The following is a 13,958-nucleotide window of genomic DNA, read 5'->3' as shown; positions in this document are numbered from 1 at the left end:
ATGGTCAGGACTCCCAAAAGATACCAGTTCCCATCGACAAAAAAAAGCTACAATACTTTTGGTAGAATTACCTTTCGTGTTACTTTTCAGCTGAGTACAATTTTTGTCCTGAACTACGCTTCCAAGCGACTTCGCGCACGCAGTAGAAGATCGGCCACAGTCTTGCAGGAGTCTCCGTCCTAAGCGTAGATAGTTAACAAATTCTTGAGTAGTGACGATGATTCGTACTCGTGTTGTTGACGCTGTAAATCAACAGGCAGAAAATCCAACTCAACCTTTTCGAAAAGTGTTGAACCTGGGCTCATTGTGGAGCTAGCAAGGCGTTGTCGTAGCTGTAGGATACGAGATAGTACGGATTCTTGCTCTGTGTTGTGATCCCGGGTGTTGGAGTGGAAGCACCAGGTCAGCAGTTGTCGACATTGGTTATCTCGACTGTCACCCCACAGACGACTCAAATAAATCAACACTGCCAGCTCCATTAATGTTTTCCAGTGTGCTTCCGTTGCTGCAGCAGACGGTGGTGCTGTTTGAAGTGAAGACGTCCCAGAAGTGACAGTGGAAGCGACCACGCGTTGATGAAGATGCAGCTGGATTAAACGCGTCACTCGGTCAAGCTCGTACTGCGAGATGAAGAGATCGGTCGGAATTGAGGACCCTGTGGCCTCAAGATGAAGGCGAAAAGTCGAGTGGAACAACCACAGAGCTGCTCGAACTTGCTGCTCCGTATTGCCGCGTTGAAGAGATGATGAAATGGACGAGGCATGGCGAGACAGCGGTGGTGGACGCTTTGGAGCTTCTTCTTTATGTTGTGCCTTCTCTAGATTCGTTTCTGCTTCTTTGCGCTCTTGTTCGGACTGCAAGAAGGAGTCGTAGAGCTGTTTGAGTGTTTGTGGTGACTCCAAGAAGAGACGATGAGCTGGAAGCGTCAAGTCACCCAAAGAATCTGCTAGATTTTCCACTATGCATAAGCGAAAGTCGTGATGTGTGGATTTGACGCCACTCAGATGCGCAATCTGAAGACGCAGTGCATTCGTGATACTTAAAGACGCAGAAGCAGTATTAGCTCCATCGATGATTATCCACCCCGAGTTTGTCGAAAGCTCTTTCAGTCTCGTCACAGCGGTAACAGCACGAACTACCGAGTCTGTCGTGGCAGATATTTCACGGTAAGACCAAATACTTACCGGATTTTTCGCTGTGGCGTCATGGCCAACTGACATGTAGACAACCTTTTCAACGGGAATTCCACTTCGTCTCGCACAATGTCGTACAGAAGACGATCCATTAGCCGCAAATTCGCTCGAGTTGGTAAGAACAAGCAACGGAGTGGAGGAATTAGCGTTCTTTACCAAGGAATCCAAACTTGGTCTAACGATTCCCTCCGATAAAATCGAGTTCATTTCGCGTTCTCCGAGGTGTGTAGCTATGAGATCATCAATTAATCTAAGCGGGAGGGAGTCGAATAAACTCAAGTGGATCTGAAGACGCCCAAGCAGTCGAAAGTGCTTCATCATCCACTTCGGCCACTGAATGGATTTTATCCATGGAGATTTGGCGTTTCGAGGGCTTTGGATATTCGTAGATTCATCTGCTGGTTCATATGCCAAAGTAGATTTAATGTAAATCTTCCAGTCGTTCGCATTCTCGATCATGTTGAGGTACAGAGCTTGGACAGCTGGCTCACAGGAGTGCAGAAATCCTTTTTTGATCTTCACAAAAGCTGCCAAGAGCTCGTCGTCGAGTTGTGTACATGATGTTGAAGTAGCTGTGGATATTAGTGCTGCCTCGACGATCTGGTCCACAAATCGCTGAGCTGTCAGTTTGGCCGCATTATTTAGGTTACAGTCGTCGCCTTGGCCAGAATGGTGGCAACTTAAATTGCGTCTTGAGCACAGAGGAAGGATTCTTTCTCGTACGTTCTCAGCAAATATCTGTTGCGGGATATCAAACGTTTCATCTTCACCATCGATTTCTCCAATAGATAAAACGAGTACAAACATATACGTTCGGTGCAACGACGTCAGAATGCCTGCTAGTCGCTGGCGGATAAATGATGTAGTCGTTAGCGCAGTGAGTGCACTGACGTTTAAATACCAGCTTTTGTTTTCCTCAGAAGACTTTTGGATTTTTGTCTGAGAATCCACGAGAGATTCACCGATATTATCCAACGTTCGCGACAGTGACAGATGCAGTGATAATCCGAGTTTTGCCAATCCTTCTTCAGTCAGTACAAAGGCACGCGATCGACGTGCAAATGGAAGGGCATGTCTTCGTTCAGTGTACAGATTCCTGAGATCCTGCTGTAGTTGCATTCGAGTGTGTCGAACTGCCATAAAATCGTCGAGCTGCGTTGAAATCCGCTCCATCGAGTCTTCATTACAAAATCCCTGCTGACCAGACCCTGACGAAATCCAAGCCGATAAAATCGATACCGTAGTCGAACTCAGACCAGCAGTTGAAGGCTTTGCCGCCTCGTCGCTCGCAGCGCACAAATTCACCAGGAAATTCTGAAAAAGCGCTTCTTCTTGTGACTTTTCAACGCTCAACTTGGACCTGATGGATTCAATGTCATTCTGTGCTGCTGCTCTGGAATTGTGACAGAATAAAGTGAGGAAATGATTGTCGAGGTCCCGACGTGTAGGTGTGAAGTCGACCACAGCGAAATGGCTCCAAGTCTGCAGATAAACCAATCACATGTTATATAAAAACACTGAAAAAATATCTAAGATTAACAAACCTTAGGCGTCCAAGACAACACTTTATCGAGAGATTTGGCCGCGAAATATACCGCACAAGTGCTTTTCTCCTTGAGTAATACGATTAACTCCAGTGCAGCTTCAATCGCAGCCTCGTCACCTTCAGAAGCGTTTTCAACGAGAACCTACAGAAAAATCCAAAGTTTAAGGATAAACCACCAGTTCTTGTTAGTGTATAAACGTACCATTGGTGGCGCACTTTGAGCCAGACAAGTCTCAATTGCGCGTAGAAACAGAGGATCACCAGCGTCCACCACGACGTTCTCACCAAACGATCGAGATCCTTTCGACGGTGTGGAGTTGCTGTAGGCCTCTTTAATCCATGAAATCCCACGGCCCAAAGGATCGACGAGGAATGGAATCTTAAAACACACCTGCTGGATCTGGTCCATGAGGAAAAGACTGGTAGCAAACGCCTCGTCTTCGTCTTCTAACATATCGCTAATACTCCTCTGGAAGTGCGTAGTCAATCCCTCTCCACTCAATTGTATCAGCGCCGGTATATCCACAGCCATCGGGTATGAAGAAAAGTTCTTTTGAACTGCTTGTTGACACTGACAAACGAGTTTTTCGCGTGCTTCGTGGCATTTTTCAGCTCCAAAAATGATCAAAGTTGCAACACAAACGCAATCCAAAAGCAGATTTTCTTGCTGTTTTTCAACAGATTCTAATCGCTCCTTTGTGACGTCGTGCCACTGCTTGATCACTTGACCAAACGACGTGACCGACGACTTGTAGCGCTGCCTTGTTTCTTGCGTTCGTTGGAGTTCCGCTTCCCGCTGGATTTTTTGAGCTTGAAGGACACGGAGTTCGGATAAATGGATCTCAATATCCACGAGCTTTTTCTTCTCAGCGTCTGCTCTCTGCACGACAATATGGTAACTCTGCTCTATTTCATCGAGCAATTTCTGCGTCGGAGCCACGCGTTTCATCGCCTCAAAGTATCGTACTAACGCCAAAACCCACTTGCAGAGTGTAGTCGAAGCCAGAGATGCGCGTCTCATGTTCTCCATGGAAAAATCTGGATGATTCACGTAAAATCTGACACGATCCATGATGGAAGGATCGATATTATCCTTGTCAAAGTTCCGAAGTCGATCCAAAAAGCGAATATCTGCGAGAATCCGTAGCGCTTCACTCCAAGTCGGTGGAACATCCAGCAGTACACACACCGCTTGCATGGCTAAGCGCACTAGCTGCGGCGGATTTGTAAAGGATTTCATCTCGACGATGTGGTATTTGTTGATCTGGGATAACGCCTCGGTAGCCTCCAAAACATCTGGCAAGGTTTTGGATAATTCGCGTTGGATACTGGCGCGTTTTATCTCAATTTCACCCTGGATTTTAACACAACGTTCTTCATCAAGTAGGAACAATCGCCTTGCCTCTTTCTCGATGGATTCTTGAGCTGCGAGTTGTGCTGCGATATCCACGACAGCTTGGCTGGCGTCACTTTGCGCAATTTCACTCGTTTCTTCCTTCGCAACGCGTACGTTGGTCTGTGCCAACCGCTTTGTCAGAAATTTTAGAACTTTTCTTAAATCACGAAGTTGTTTTCCCAGTTTTTTGTGGTGAAACGCAAACAGAATTGTAAATACTCGTAGCATATCATCCAGTCGCGTAGTTACAGCGCCAAATCTCCTTCCACGCATGGTAAAAGATGGTAAACGTTGATAAAGTCTATCGTTTTTAAAGCTTTCAGCTGTACGATGGATAATCAGCACCATGTCACGTAGTTGCGCGCTTGAAAATGTGCCGATAATATCTGGATTTTCATTCAGTAATGTCCATTCTTGCAGAGCACTATTGCAGATTTCTTCAGCCGAAACATCCTGCCATTGAGGGAACGTTTTTGACACAAATCGGTAGTATACAGACGGCTGTTGAGTCATCAATTCGACTAGTTTCGCCTCACACCCAAAAGATAGCACGATGTAGAGACTTCTTCTCACATTTTCCCGAAAAACTGTTTGTAAATGTGCTAATGACCGCGTTGTTTTCTTTGCTCCAGTAACTTTTCCTTTCTCGACACTTGACATGTCCTGTAAAAACGATGATCTGTTTGTTAGTGGAGAAGCTGGTCGAGGTTTTGGATGGTGGTCAATAGTGTGAAGTTTCACTTTATCAGCCGAAGAATAGACGTGAGGAGGTAGATCATCTTGACGGATTAAATACACTAAAAGTGCCACTTCCTCTGCGTTTAAATCCTCAAATTCAGCGTACAACACTGTTTGGGTCGCTTTAAGACCTGCGTCGAGTACAATAGTTTTGACGTGCTCGATAAAAATCGGTAATCGCAATTCGGTACAAATTTCACGAAACTGGAAGGATAAAGCTCCACACGCCACCATTGTCGTGCTCCGTCGATCAGCAGTATCTGATCCACTGAGCAGTAAATGTCGTGCACCACTTTGTAGGAAACTAAAGACGTCCAAAGTATTCTGCAACTGATGAAACGATAAAGAAGTGGTCACTTTCTCGTCTGGGAGACCATTTTTCAGTGCGAACATCGCTAGCGAAGATCGTCGTACATTTGCTGTTTCCTGAACAGAATTCGACGAGTTGAGACCGATTCCTTCGTCATTTGTTGCGACAGAACGTGTACCTTTGCCACGAGAGCTGTGAGGACTGAGCTCACCGGATTCTGGAACAGAAAATCCGAATTTCAACGCGGATTTTCTGTTCCAGTGGAAACGCTCCTCACCTGCAACGAAAAACGTTGTGAGCGTTTTGGCATTTATCTTCGTGATCCCTTCAGTATCTCCACAATCTGCGAAGAAAAAATCTGAGGGAGATCGCAGAAATGATAAACTCTGGGAGGAAAATCCGAGTCTCTTGGCTATCCGGCGAGCTGAAGATTCGAGTTGATCACGGTTAATCCGTTCGAGGAATCGATTTCGATGGAGCTGTAAGGTTAAATAAAGGGTTAATAGTTCAAACTCGGTCTCTGGATCTGCAGGGATTCGTGACAATGAGGCGTTCATCAGGCTGAGAAAAACCGAGAGGACGCTGCCAATACTGAAGAGCAAATGAGGTGCGGCAGCCGAAAGTTTCCACAGTTTTCTCCCTCTCTTGAACATTTGAATGGGGAACTGGCTCAGGCGATACACGATACCAGTCACATCTCCAAAAATTGGGCCTTCGTAGCGTTTTCTGAAGTAATTACTGAACATAGGAACGACTTGTGCGAACACCTGATCAGTTTGGCTCGGGAGCCACATCTAAGAGCAAAAGACGTGAAAAAAAAATGGTTCGGAGTAGAGAAATATAATGTTTTAAGACGTACCATGTGAAAATGCCGCAATAATCGAGCAGGAACGCGAGGATATCCAAAATTCGACAAGGAAAACGAACACCAAATTGCTAAATCTCGGAACTCCACATATTCTTTTGTAGACTTGATAAAACTCCCCTTTCCATCGATAACTTGTCGAATCATAGCAGAACATGGTCCATTCACTAACGTCGAGGAATCCTAAACAAAAATACACTCCGTTAGTAAAACAAAAGAGTATATTCTTTTCAGAATCTCACCTGAGTGTCGAGATTGAGATTCTCCAACAGAAGCACCAGTGCTCGCTTTCCAACTCCAGGACAGTGCGCACCTTTCAATTTACCAGTCATTCCATGCTCAATCGCTCTCTGGATATCAACGCCAGTTGTCGTACAGTTAATCTGCAGAGCAGTAGCGCTCACCCTCTCGTTCTTACCAAGTTGGCGAAGACAATTCTCCATCACGAGCGTCTTCCCGACCCCAGATTCACCCACTACGAACGCATTCGCTTTAGCTAATCCAATCATTGTAAGCCACGCACTGCAGCTAACGGTAGCAGCAGTAGGCACGTAAATGATGGAGAGCGGACTCGTAATTGTCGACGTGTCCCCCACTAACTCGTCGTCTCCTTCCTTGTCTTCACTAGTGACAATTCGCCCTCGAGCTTTCAATACTGCGCTGGTTCTTCGAGGAAACTGCGATTGATACGCGAAGCTGCTTCGACGCGTTGGCTTGGAACTCTCCAGTACTGAAGAAGACCACTGAAACAAGACAACTCGGTGATCTTGGAAGCGCAATCCGACGTCAAAAAGTGTAACAGAAGCGTCCAAAGTGAAGATCGGATGCTCTTCTATCAGGTGAGGTGCGATCTTGATAGCCGCGAGGTGGAATTCCATCCTGCCACAACGTGGGAGGATCACACCGATAGAAATAGTCGCAGCATACGCCACCACAATCCTCGCGTCAGTCATCCACTCGGATTCATCTTCCACGACCCCCTTAGCGATCTCCACTACAAAAGGAGTGACAAGTTGCAGCATATTCGCGACGATGTGAGTGAGAGAACACTCGAGAAATGTAGGACAATACCGCTTGAAAACGTCCAAAAGCGACGGTAAATGCGTCCTCATCAACTTGGCCACAAACTCACTAGTTGGTTCGAGTAACTTGGTCAGATGCGCTAAGCTGGAGCGTTTGCGTTTAGGTTGTTGTTGCTGCAACCAGCTCTTAATTAGGAGAGTGTAAGGTACTATGTGCTCAGTCTGCATGTAGACTAAACCACAGCGAGCTAGAAGAGCAGGTGACCAGTGTTGGAGACTCTCAACCTCGCAGAAGACACGCAGACTCTGTTGTGTACATTCCACTTGGTCTCCATTGGGTAAAGTCATTTTCTTTGTATCTTTCGGACAAGAATCCATCAGACCTCGAAGCGGTTCCAGTAGAGTAAATGCGTCTTGTACTCCATCGAAAACAATCCACGACGCAGGAGCCAAAGACCGGTTAGTTGGAGCATCTTCGGGGATGAATACAGACCTTCGTCGCGTTGGCTGTGGGCTTAAGGACGAGTCTCCGTCGATACTCTCGAGTGTATAGTCGACGTTGTTGTCGATGGAGGCGACGTCGACGCAATTCTGACGGAAGAAGTGGCTGAAAAATCCGTCGTCCCAGGCGGAATCTCCTGTCGCTTCTCCGTAAATGTCTTTCAAGTTGAAAGCCTCCGGGTACAGCCGAACAGCGCGAAGTTGTCTGTCAGGATCTCCAAACAAAGTAGACTCCGAGCTGGGCACTTTTTCTGCGAACACGGAGCTCAGCACGTTGATAGCAGTCGATTTCCCACATACACCGCGACCAACGACGACAACAAAGACTTTTTTCGATACGATTTGGTATAACTCGAGAAGTTTGCGGACGTAGATCTCACTCACACTCAATCGACGTGAAGAAATCGCAGTTTGGATCCTCATTTTCACAATTTTCAGGTCGTGAAATTCGTCTTCTTCGTCGCTATCACACGACAGTGCGGCATCTTCGTCATTTGCTGAGTTTTCACAAAAATCTGACGAAACTGTAGTGGATTTTCCAGTTGGAGTTCGCAGCACCAACGTTCCAAACGCGTTTATCTCTAGATCTACTGCATGTGGGAAAATTGTACGAATACATTTCAGAAAAGCCACTCGTCTCTCTGGTAAAATTTTAGTGTGAATTTCATCCCAAATTGCAGCTACGAGGGATTTCTCAGCTGATTGCCAGACATTTGTATCCAACCGATGCGTGACATTTCGGACAATTGCGAAAGAAAAACTAAGTTGGTTTTGTGGCAAATCCTTGATAAATGGAATGCAGTCGTCCACAAGGAGACAAAACAACGTCTTCAACTTATCACTGAGCTCTTTCCCGTCCTTAAATCCATTCACAAGTAGTAAAGCTTCCACTATGAACTCGGAATTGGCACTTGAACAGGCAATCGGAGCGAAACAACTTGAGAGACGTAAGAAAATCTGTTGGTGATGGGTGTGTTGGTAGTCAAGTGAACAGGTTACTACAACAGCCAGTTCATTGTTCGTGATGTCCACTGGAGAGCCATCTAGAACGAGACAATTCTGGTGCGCTCTCAAAGCGTCTACAATTTGGTTCATCTCCTGTGCGAATATCCGCAACATTTTGGACACTTCGATACCAGAAAATAAAAGCCACATCGAATTGCTTTGAAGAACACCGCGTAAAATCCGCTTAAAGTGAGTAAGAGTGAGGCCGTTAGAGTAGTCGAAGTCGATACATTCCCGACCGACCATTGCGGCTAACTCACGCACAAGTGTCCGCTTTCTGCCGCTCCCACCATCACTTAAAGAATGCACTAACAGTCCGTGTTCTAGCGATAACGCAGTACTCATCGCTAATACCGTTCGAGTGCACAGAGGAGTCAGCACTGGACTCGTGTAGCTGCCAATAAACGAGTATTCGTACCGGAATGTCTTGACCAAGTGATGAATCGTACACTTTTTCTCGAACGGATCGTAGTAAAACCGCGGCAACTTTGTCCACGTGAAAGAATCTCCAGCTGCATAACTGTAATGGTGAATAGAGACGTCACTATCTGTCTGATGTGTTGCAGTCTCGGCTGACTGACTGACTATTGTCAATGGTTGATCCTCGTACAGTTCTCGAATTCCTTGCGATTGATTCAGTAGTAGAGTCAAAATGGAGCTGGCAATCCACCGTTCTCTTGGACTGGACGCTCGGCGTGCAAGAAACTCGATCAAATTTGACTTTTTTTGTTCGAAAACCTGCCAAAAGCGTTGCCATGCGCCACCTGTACGATCGAGACGCACTAACGGACTAAGTTCGTGAGTGACGAGGATGTGAACGCAGAGAAGCACAACTTGAAGGGGATAATCAGTCCACTCGCGATCATCCGTTTGTGCGTTCAACTCGGTCGTACATAAAATGTTGTCCGCACTGTCCGTACATGTCTCCACTCTCCTATTCGATGCGCTTGATCGAGGCTTGATCAGCGACTCCAGATTGTCTTCAAACAAGGTAACGATACTCCCATTCATAGCGCTATTGACTGCCTCCACCACAGCTACACTCACACGTTCGTCCAGCTCTTTCATCCAGAATTGAGAGTTCGCAGTTACGCGCAAGGGCTTGATCGGCAGCTCTTCTCCTTCTGCGGCGCCGTAGATGGCGTCGATATCAACACCAGCCTGCAGACTAGAGACCGCCACGTCGTCTTCTGCCCTCTCCTCATTAATCCCAGTACCGCTGCTACCGGTAGATGTTACCAGTTCCATTGTCGTCCTCCTCATTCGAAGAGATTGAATCCCTCGAAAACACTTTGAAACCATTCGAGGCAAATGTTTCGGATCCCGTGCGTATATTATGAGCTGGAATAAATCGTGGTTGGATAGGAAGTTAAATCGAGGAAAATATTTGCGTTTTTCGTCCAGATACGTTCCTAATTGAAGCCACAACTTGGCGTAGGATTCCTGAGCTCCAACAAGAAAACCAATAGTAACCACTTCACGCAGACAGATAGACAAAGATGCCGTCCCTTTCGCTGAGTGCATCATGCCTCTCCACTTACGATCTATCGCTTGGAACTCGAAAGATGCGTCCGTGACACTGTGCTGGACATCTCGAAGCGAGAACAAGAGACTCAGCTTCGTGCGACTTCGTTGAACTATGATCCATTTATCCAGCACTTCTTCACAGTGACGAACTTCGTCACGCCACTGCACAAGCTGGAATTGCAGAGAACCCGATGCTGTAACTTGAGCTAACGACTGAATCGTAAGCAGATCGTCCTCGAATGATTCGAGCAATTGAATCGCACGCGGCAGGTCGAGCTCGTGCGAGTCATGGACACGAATTATAGGCAGCACCGCGTCCTGCAGTCGACATTTCATCGCATTGAGCTTCTTCTCTGTTACTGCATCGTGATGCGCTTTCTGAGTGATTTCTCGGATCTGTAATTCATATTTCCACAGATCTCGACTGCGAAGGAACCCTAACGTGACTGTATATCCGTCGGTAATCAACACGCCGATGCTCGAAACGTAGTTGAGGATGTTCATGAGTTTTAGAATCTCCTTCCAATGGTGGATTTTCACCCACGGTTGAGCCATTTCCTTCACTAAACTCAGTTTTCTCAAGTAATCGATCACAGCTTGGTAGATGTTCCCCAGCATTTTATCTGCAAAGCCAGCGCGTTCCCGGCTTTGCAGCTCTCGAATTATTGGCAAGAAACTGTGAACTTTGTCGGCATGAACTTCCCAGTTTTGTTCGCTGAAAATTCCGTTTTCCATCGAGTTGATTGCTGCTAGCCACTGTAAGGTAAAATTCACTAACTCCTGTACCTCCCCCCACTTGGTCATGGCTTCGGCCAACGACGGGATCTCTACCACTTTTAGTCCGACCATTTTTTGGTATTCTTGGTACAACTTTGTGGCTTTCTCAATCGCTGACAATTCACGTACAACTTCCTGGAACACTCCCACATTCTTCTCCATGTCTCCCTGTTCTTCCATGTCGGAGAATTCATCGTACACTGTCAACAATTTCTGGCATCTTAGTGAATATTTCTGCAACGCAGAGTTGACTTGGTACGTGATATTGGGCAGGACTTTAGCTGCAAATTTGGCGTGCGACTGAATAAGCGTCGTGTATTTGCCTAAAAACTGGTGCATGGCGTTGTGTTGAGGAGAAATATCCGACCCCAACGAGGGCGCGAACCGCTTCAAAGCTCGAACTGTTTCATCCACGTTGCGAATATTTTGATTCAGTTGTTTTTCTCCCTCTTTGAGCAGTCGAACCTGCTTCATTTGCTCACAGAAAAACTCAATTAGTTGCGGACGGTCCTCCAATAGTAACGTGGCTCGTTGTAACACACTGACACATTCTGTGACCCCTTCAACTGCCAGTGCGTACAGTTTTTGGTGTAGTAAATTGCGTTCTTGAGAAATGAGTTCTAAAATTTCGGAAATGGAATTTCGACACTGAATTTCGAGAAACCCCACTTTCCAGCTCGACTGCACCTTTTGACACGCATATTGCGAGCGGTCGAGCACATTCAGACGGTTCGCGATATTCTTTAAGAAACGGGACAGTTCACCACCGGAGATTCCAATGAGGCGAGTGAGATTCGATTGGTTTCCAGCACTTTGGTCGGTTCCTCGAGGCTTTTGCACCGATTGCACCTCGACATAAATCACACGTAGCGACTCAAATGTGAGCATTTGTTGAGTGGCTCGATCAAACCACAGAGCCAGCTCGGAGACTAATTCTCTCGTTATTTTGTCGAATTTTGGGTCTTTTCGGAGAACCGATTGTAAGTCGAATTCCGACGAGAACAAGTTGGATTCGAACGACTCAGCGACGACGGCTAATAGCCCCGTGCCTCGATTGTTGCTCCACGTCGTGGCGTTTTTAGTAAAGTGGAAATTGCTCACGAGACGGATGAGTCGAGCTAATCCGTCCAAGAAAATGTGTTTAGTCTGCTCAAATGACGGCGTGAGTTCCAGTGAGTCTCCAATAATCGCCACTGCAGCACAGACAGCACCTGAGTTCTCCTCAGCCGATAACTGTTCGCGTAAGTGTCGGACACAGTAGATAATCATCAAGTAGAGACTCTCCGTAAACATATAATCCAGCACTCGAATGTACGTCTCCAGCAACGAAATGTCGTGCGTTGCTGCGTCTTTTTGACGTTGCAGAGCGGTTTTACGCTGACGCATGGCAGCTATTGGCGCTGATTTCCACTTGGTGTTGATAGTGCGGACCGACGTGGCTTCAGCGCTGTATAGTTCGTCCAAATTGGTCGGAGGATCCAGATCGTCGTAGATTTTCTGCACCATTTCCTCCATGAGACCTAAAAGGTTTTCTTTCGCATCGATCAGACCCATTTCTGCCATTGCTAATTGCTCCTTCTGATGCTCTTGCACTGTAACGAGATCAACTGCCGGTCGAGTGGTCGGTAACGTTAACGATCGGATTCTCTGGATGTCACGAAGAGCGCGACTGGATTGGAGTATCGAGCGGACAAAAGATTGACGCGCGAACGGCAGACAGTGAGCGATCTGCTTGCAGTTGTCACGGTAAATAGTGCGACGAATAGCACGCACCCACCCGACGAACGTTTTCCTAAGTAGAAATTTCTGGAAGAGAGGAATTCCAGCGAGAAGTAGCGAGAACATTTTGCTCTCCATGATCCACTGCGACAACGGGATGACCTCTCCAGACACGTCGCTGTCGTTGTTGTTCGTGTGGTGCACAAGAGACGAACAAGTCATCATGAAATAATCTCCTGCACCAGATCTAGGAGCCTCGTCCACACGCTCCAAGTCGTACGGCATATACTTTCCCATAGTGGCAGAAGCTGACGACAATCCGAGCGAAATTTTTGCAGTCTCGGCGGATTTCGCTCCCCTCGTATGTTTTCGCTTGAAATACAAGACATCATGCTTGTGCTTGGCGTCTAAGAAGAACAGGATCGCATCCTCAACGCCTGAAAGTTTCAGAGCGTTGTTGTCGGTTCTGTTGTGACTTTCCTGCTCTTGGATACTCACACGTCTTAGCGTAGAAAATCTCTGTACCAACCGATCAAATAGTTCCTGGTTCTTCTCCCGAAGCTTCCGTACAAACGCGCTATATTCAGCAAGTCAGCAGGTTGTCTTCATAGTGTTTTAAACCGACCAAGACGTACCGGTCTGAGAGTTGGTCTCGAGTTTCTGGCGTCGGACTCGCCATTGGTGTCAATTTTGTCGGATTCAATGTCATTCTACCTGGTGTATTACCAGCTTTACCGCGCCATCTTCCCATTCTCGCGCTGGTCGGTGCGCGTGGCGCAATGGGTTGGAACGGTGGGTCTTCTCTGAAAATCTCAGGCGGCTGCACCAGTTTGCGGTGGGAAAGAGGCACATGCACAGGTGAGTGCCAGCTCTGTCCTCTCTTCGGTCTAGCTACTGTTGAGTCTGTCGTCGTAGCTGCAGCTTGCATTTCTTCCTCCTTCGTCGCAGCATTCCGGACCACGAAAGCCACGGGAGGCCTCCGACGCAATTCCAGCAATTCATCCTCGTCCACATGCATTCTGGACTGTTCGAAAATGTTCGGAGAAACATTGTCTTCGTCACCGCCGCCTGTATCGCTGCTGGAAGTTAACCGTTCATGGTTGTTCGCGTCCATTTCCGTCGACGACTCGTCGCACGGCGACGGATTCGGTGCATTTTCGCGGTCTGAAGCTTGACGAAGCTCAAGACGCGCTTGCTCACGCGTACGCAGAGCAGTCCCAGTGGCGATGGCGTGCAGCTTGGGCGTTCGTGGCGATGACGGCGGGCGGCCCAGTGATTCGCGGCGCGACTTCAAGTGGCTGTCCATGATGCAATATACCTCGTGCTATTGGTTGGAATACTCCTTCTTTCTATTTCAAC

At 47.1% G+C, this 13,958-nt stretch overlaps 1 protein-coding gene across 2 annotated transcripts; it reads right to left on the bottom strand.

Annotated features, from left to right (window-relative positions):
* Window positions 1-47: 47 nt before the first annotated feature.
* Window positions 48-13,928, bottom strand: PPTG_02892. 2 transcript variants are annotated; one of them, XM_008894209.1, is made up of 6 exons: window positions 13,235-13,928; window positions 6,291-13,176; window positions 6,043-6,231; window positions 2,942-5,977; window positions 2,738-2,881; window positions 48-2,675 (listed from the first exon to the last, which is right to left on the bottom strand). In XM_008894209.1, the coding sequence occupies exons 1-6, from the start codon at window positions 13,903-13,905 to the stop codon at window positions 180-182; spliced, it is 13,422 nt and encodes a 4,473-aa protein (XP_008892457.1). In that variant the 5' UTR covers window positions 13,906-13,928; the 3' UTR covers window positions 48-179. The 2 variants fall into 2 exon arrangements, with proteins under 2 accessions (XP_008892457.1, XP_008892458.1); XM_008894210.1 differs by having other exon boundaries at window positions 2,738-5,977.
* Window positions 13,929-13,958: the final 30 nt, after the last annotated feature.

This window comes from Phytophthora parasitica (genome assembly GCF_000247585.1).
Source record: "Phytophthora parasitica INRA-310 unplaced genomic scaffold supercont2.2, whole genome shotgun sequence".
Classification (NCBI taxonomy): Eukaryota; Oomycota; class Peronosporomycetes; order Peronosporales; family Peronosporaceae; genus Phytophthora; species Phytophthora nicotianae.
The sequence above is the reverse complement of the archived record's forward strand: the minus strand, read 5'-3'. Positions and strand labels throughout refer to the sequence as shown.

Coding starts and splice junctions, on each gene's coding strand:
- PPTG_02892 (XM_008894209.1), bottom strand. CDS start 13,905: ATGGACAGCCACTTGAAGTCGCGCCGCGAATCACTGGGCCGCCCGCCG. Junction 6,232..6,290: donor ATCTCAATCTCGACACTCAG/GTGAGATTCTGA, acceptor ATTTTTGTTTAG/GATTCCTCGACGTTAGTGAA. Junction 2,676..2,737: donor TGTTGTCTTGGACGCCTAAG/GTTTGTTAATCT, acceptor GTTTATCTGCAG/ACTTGGAGCCATTTCGCTGT.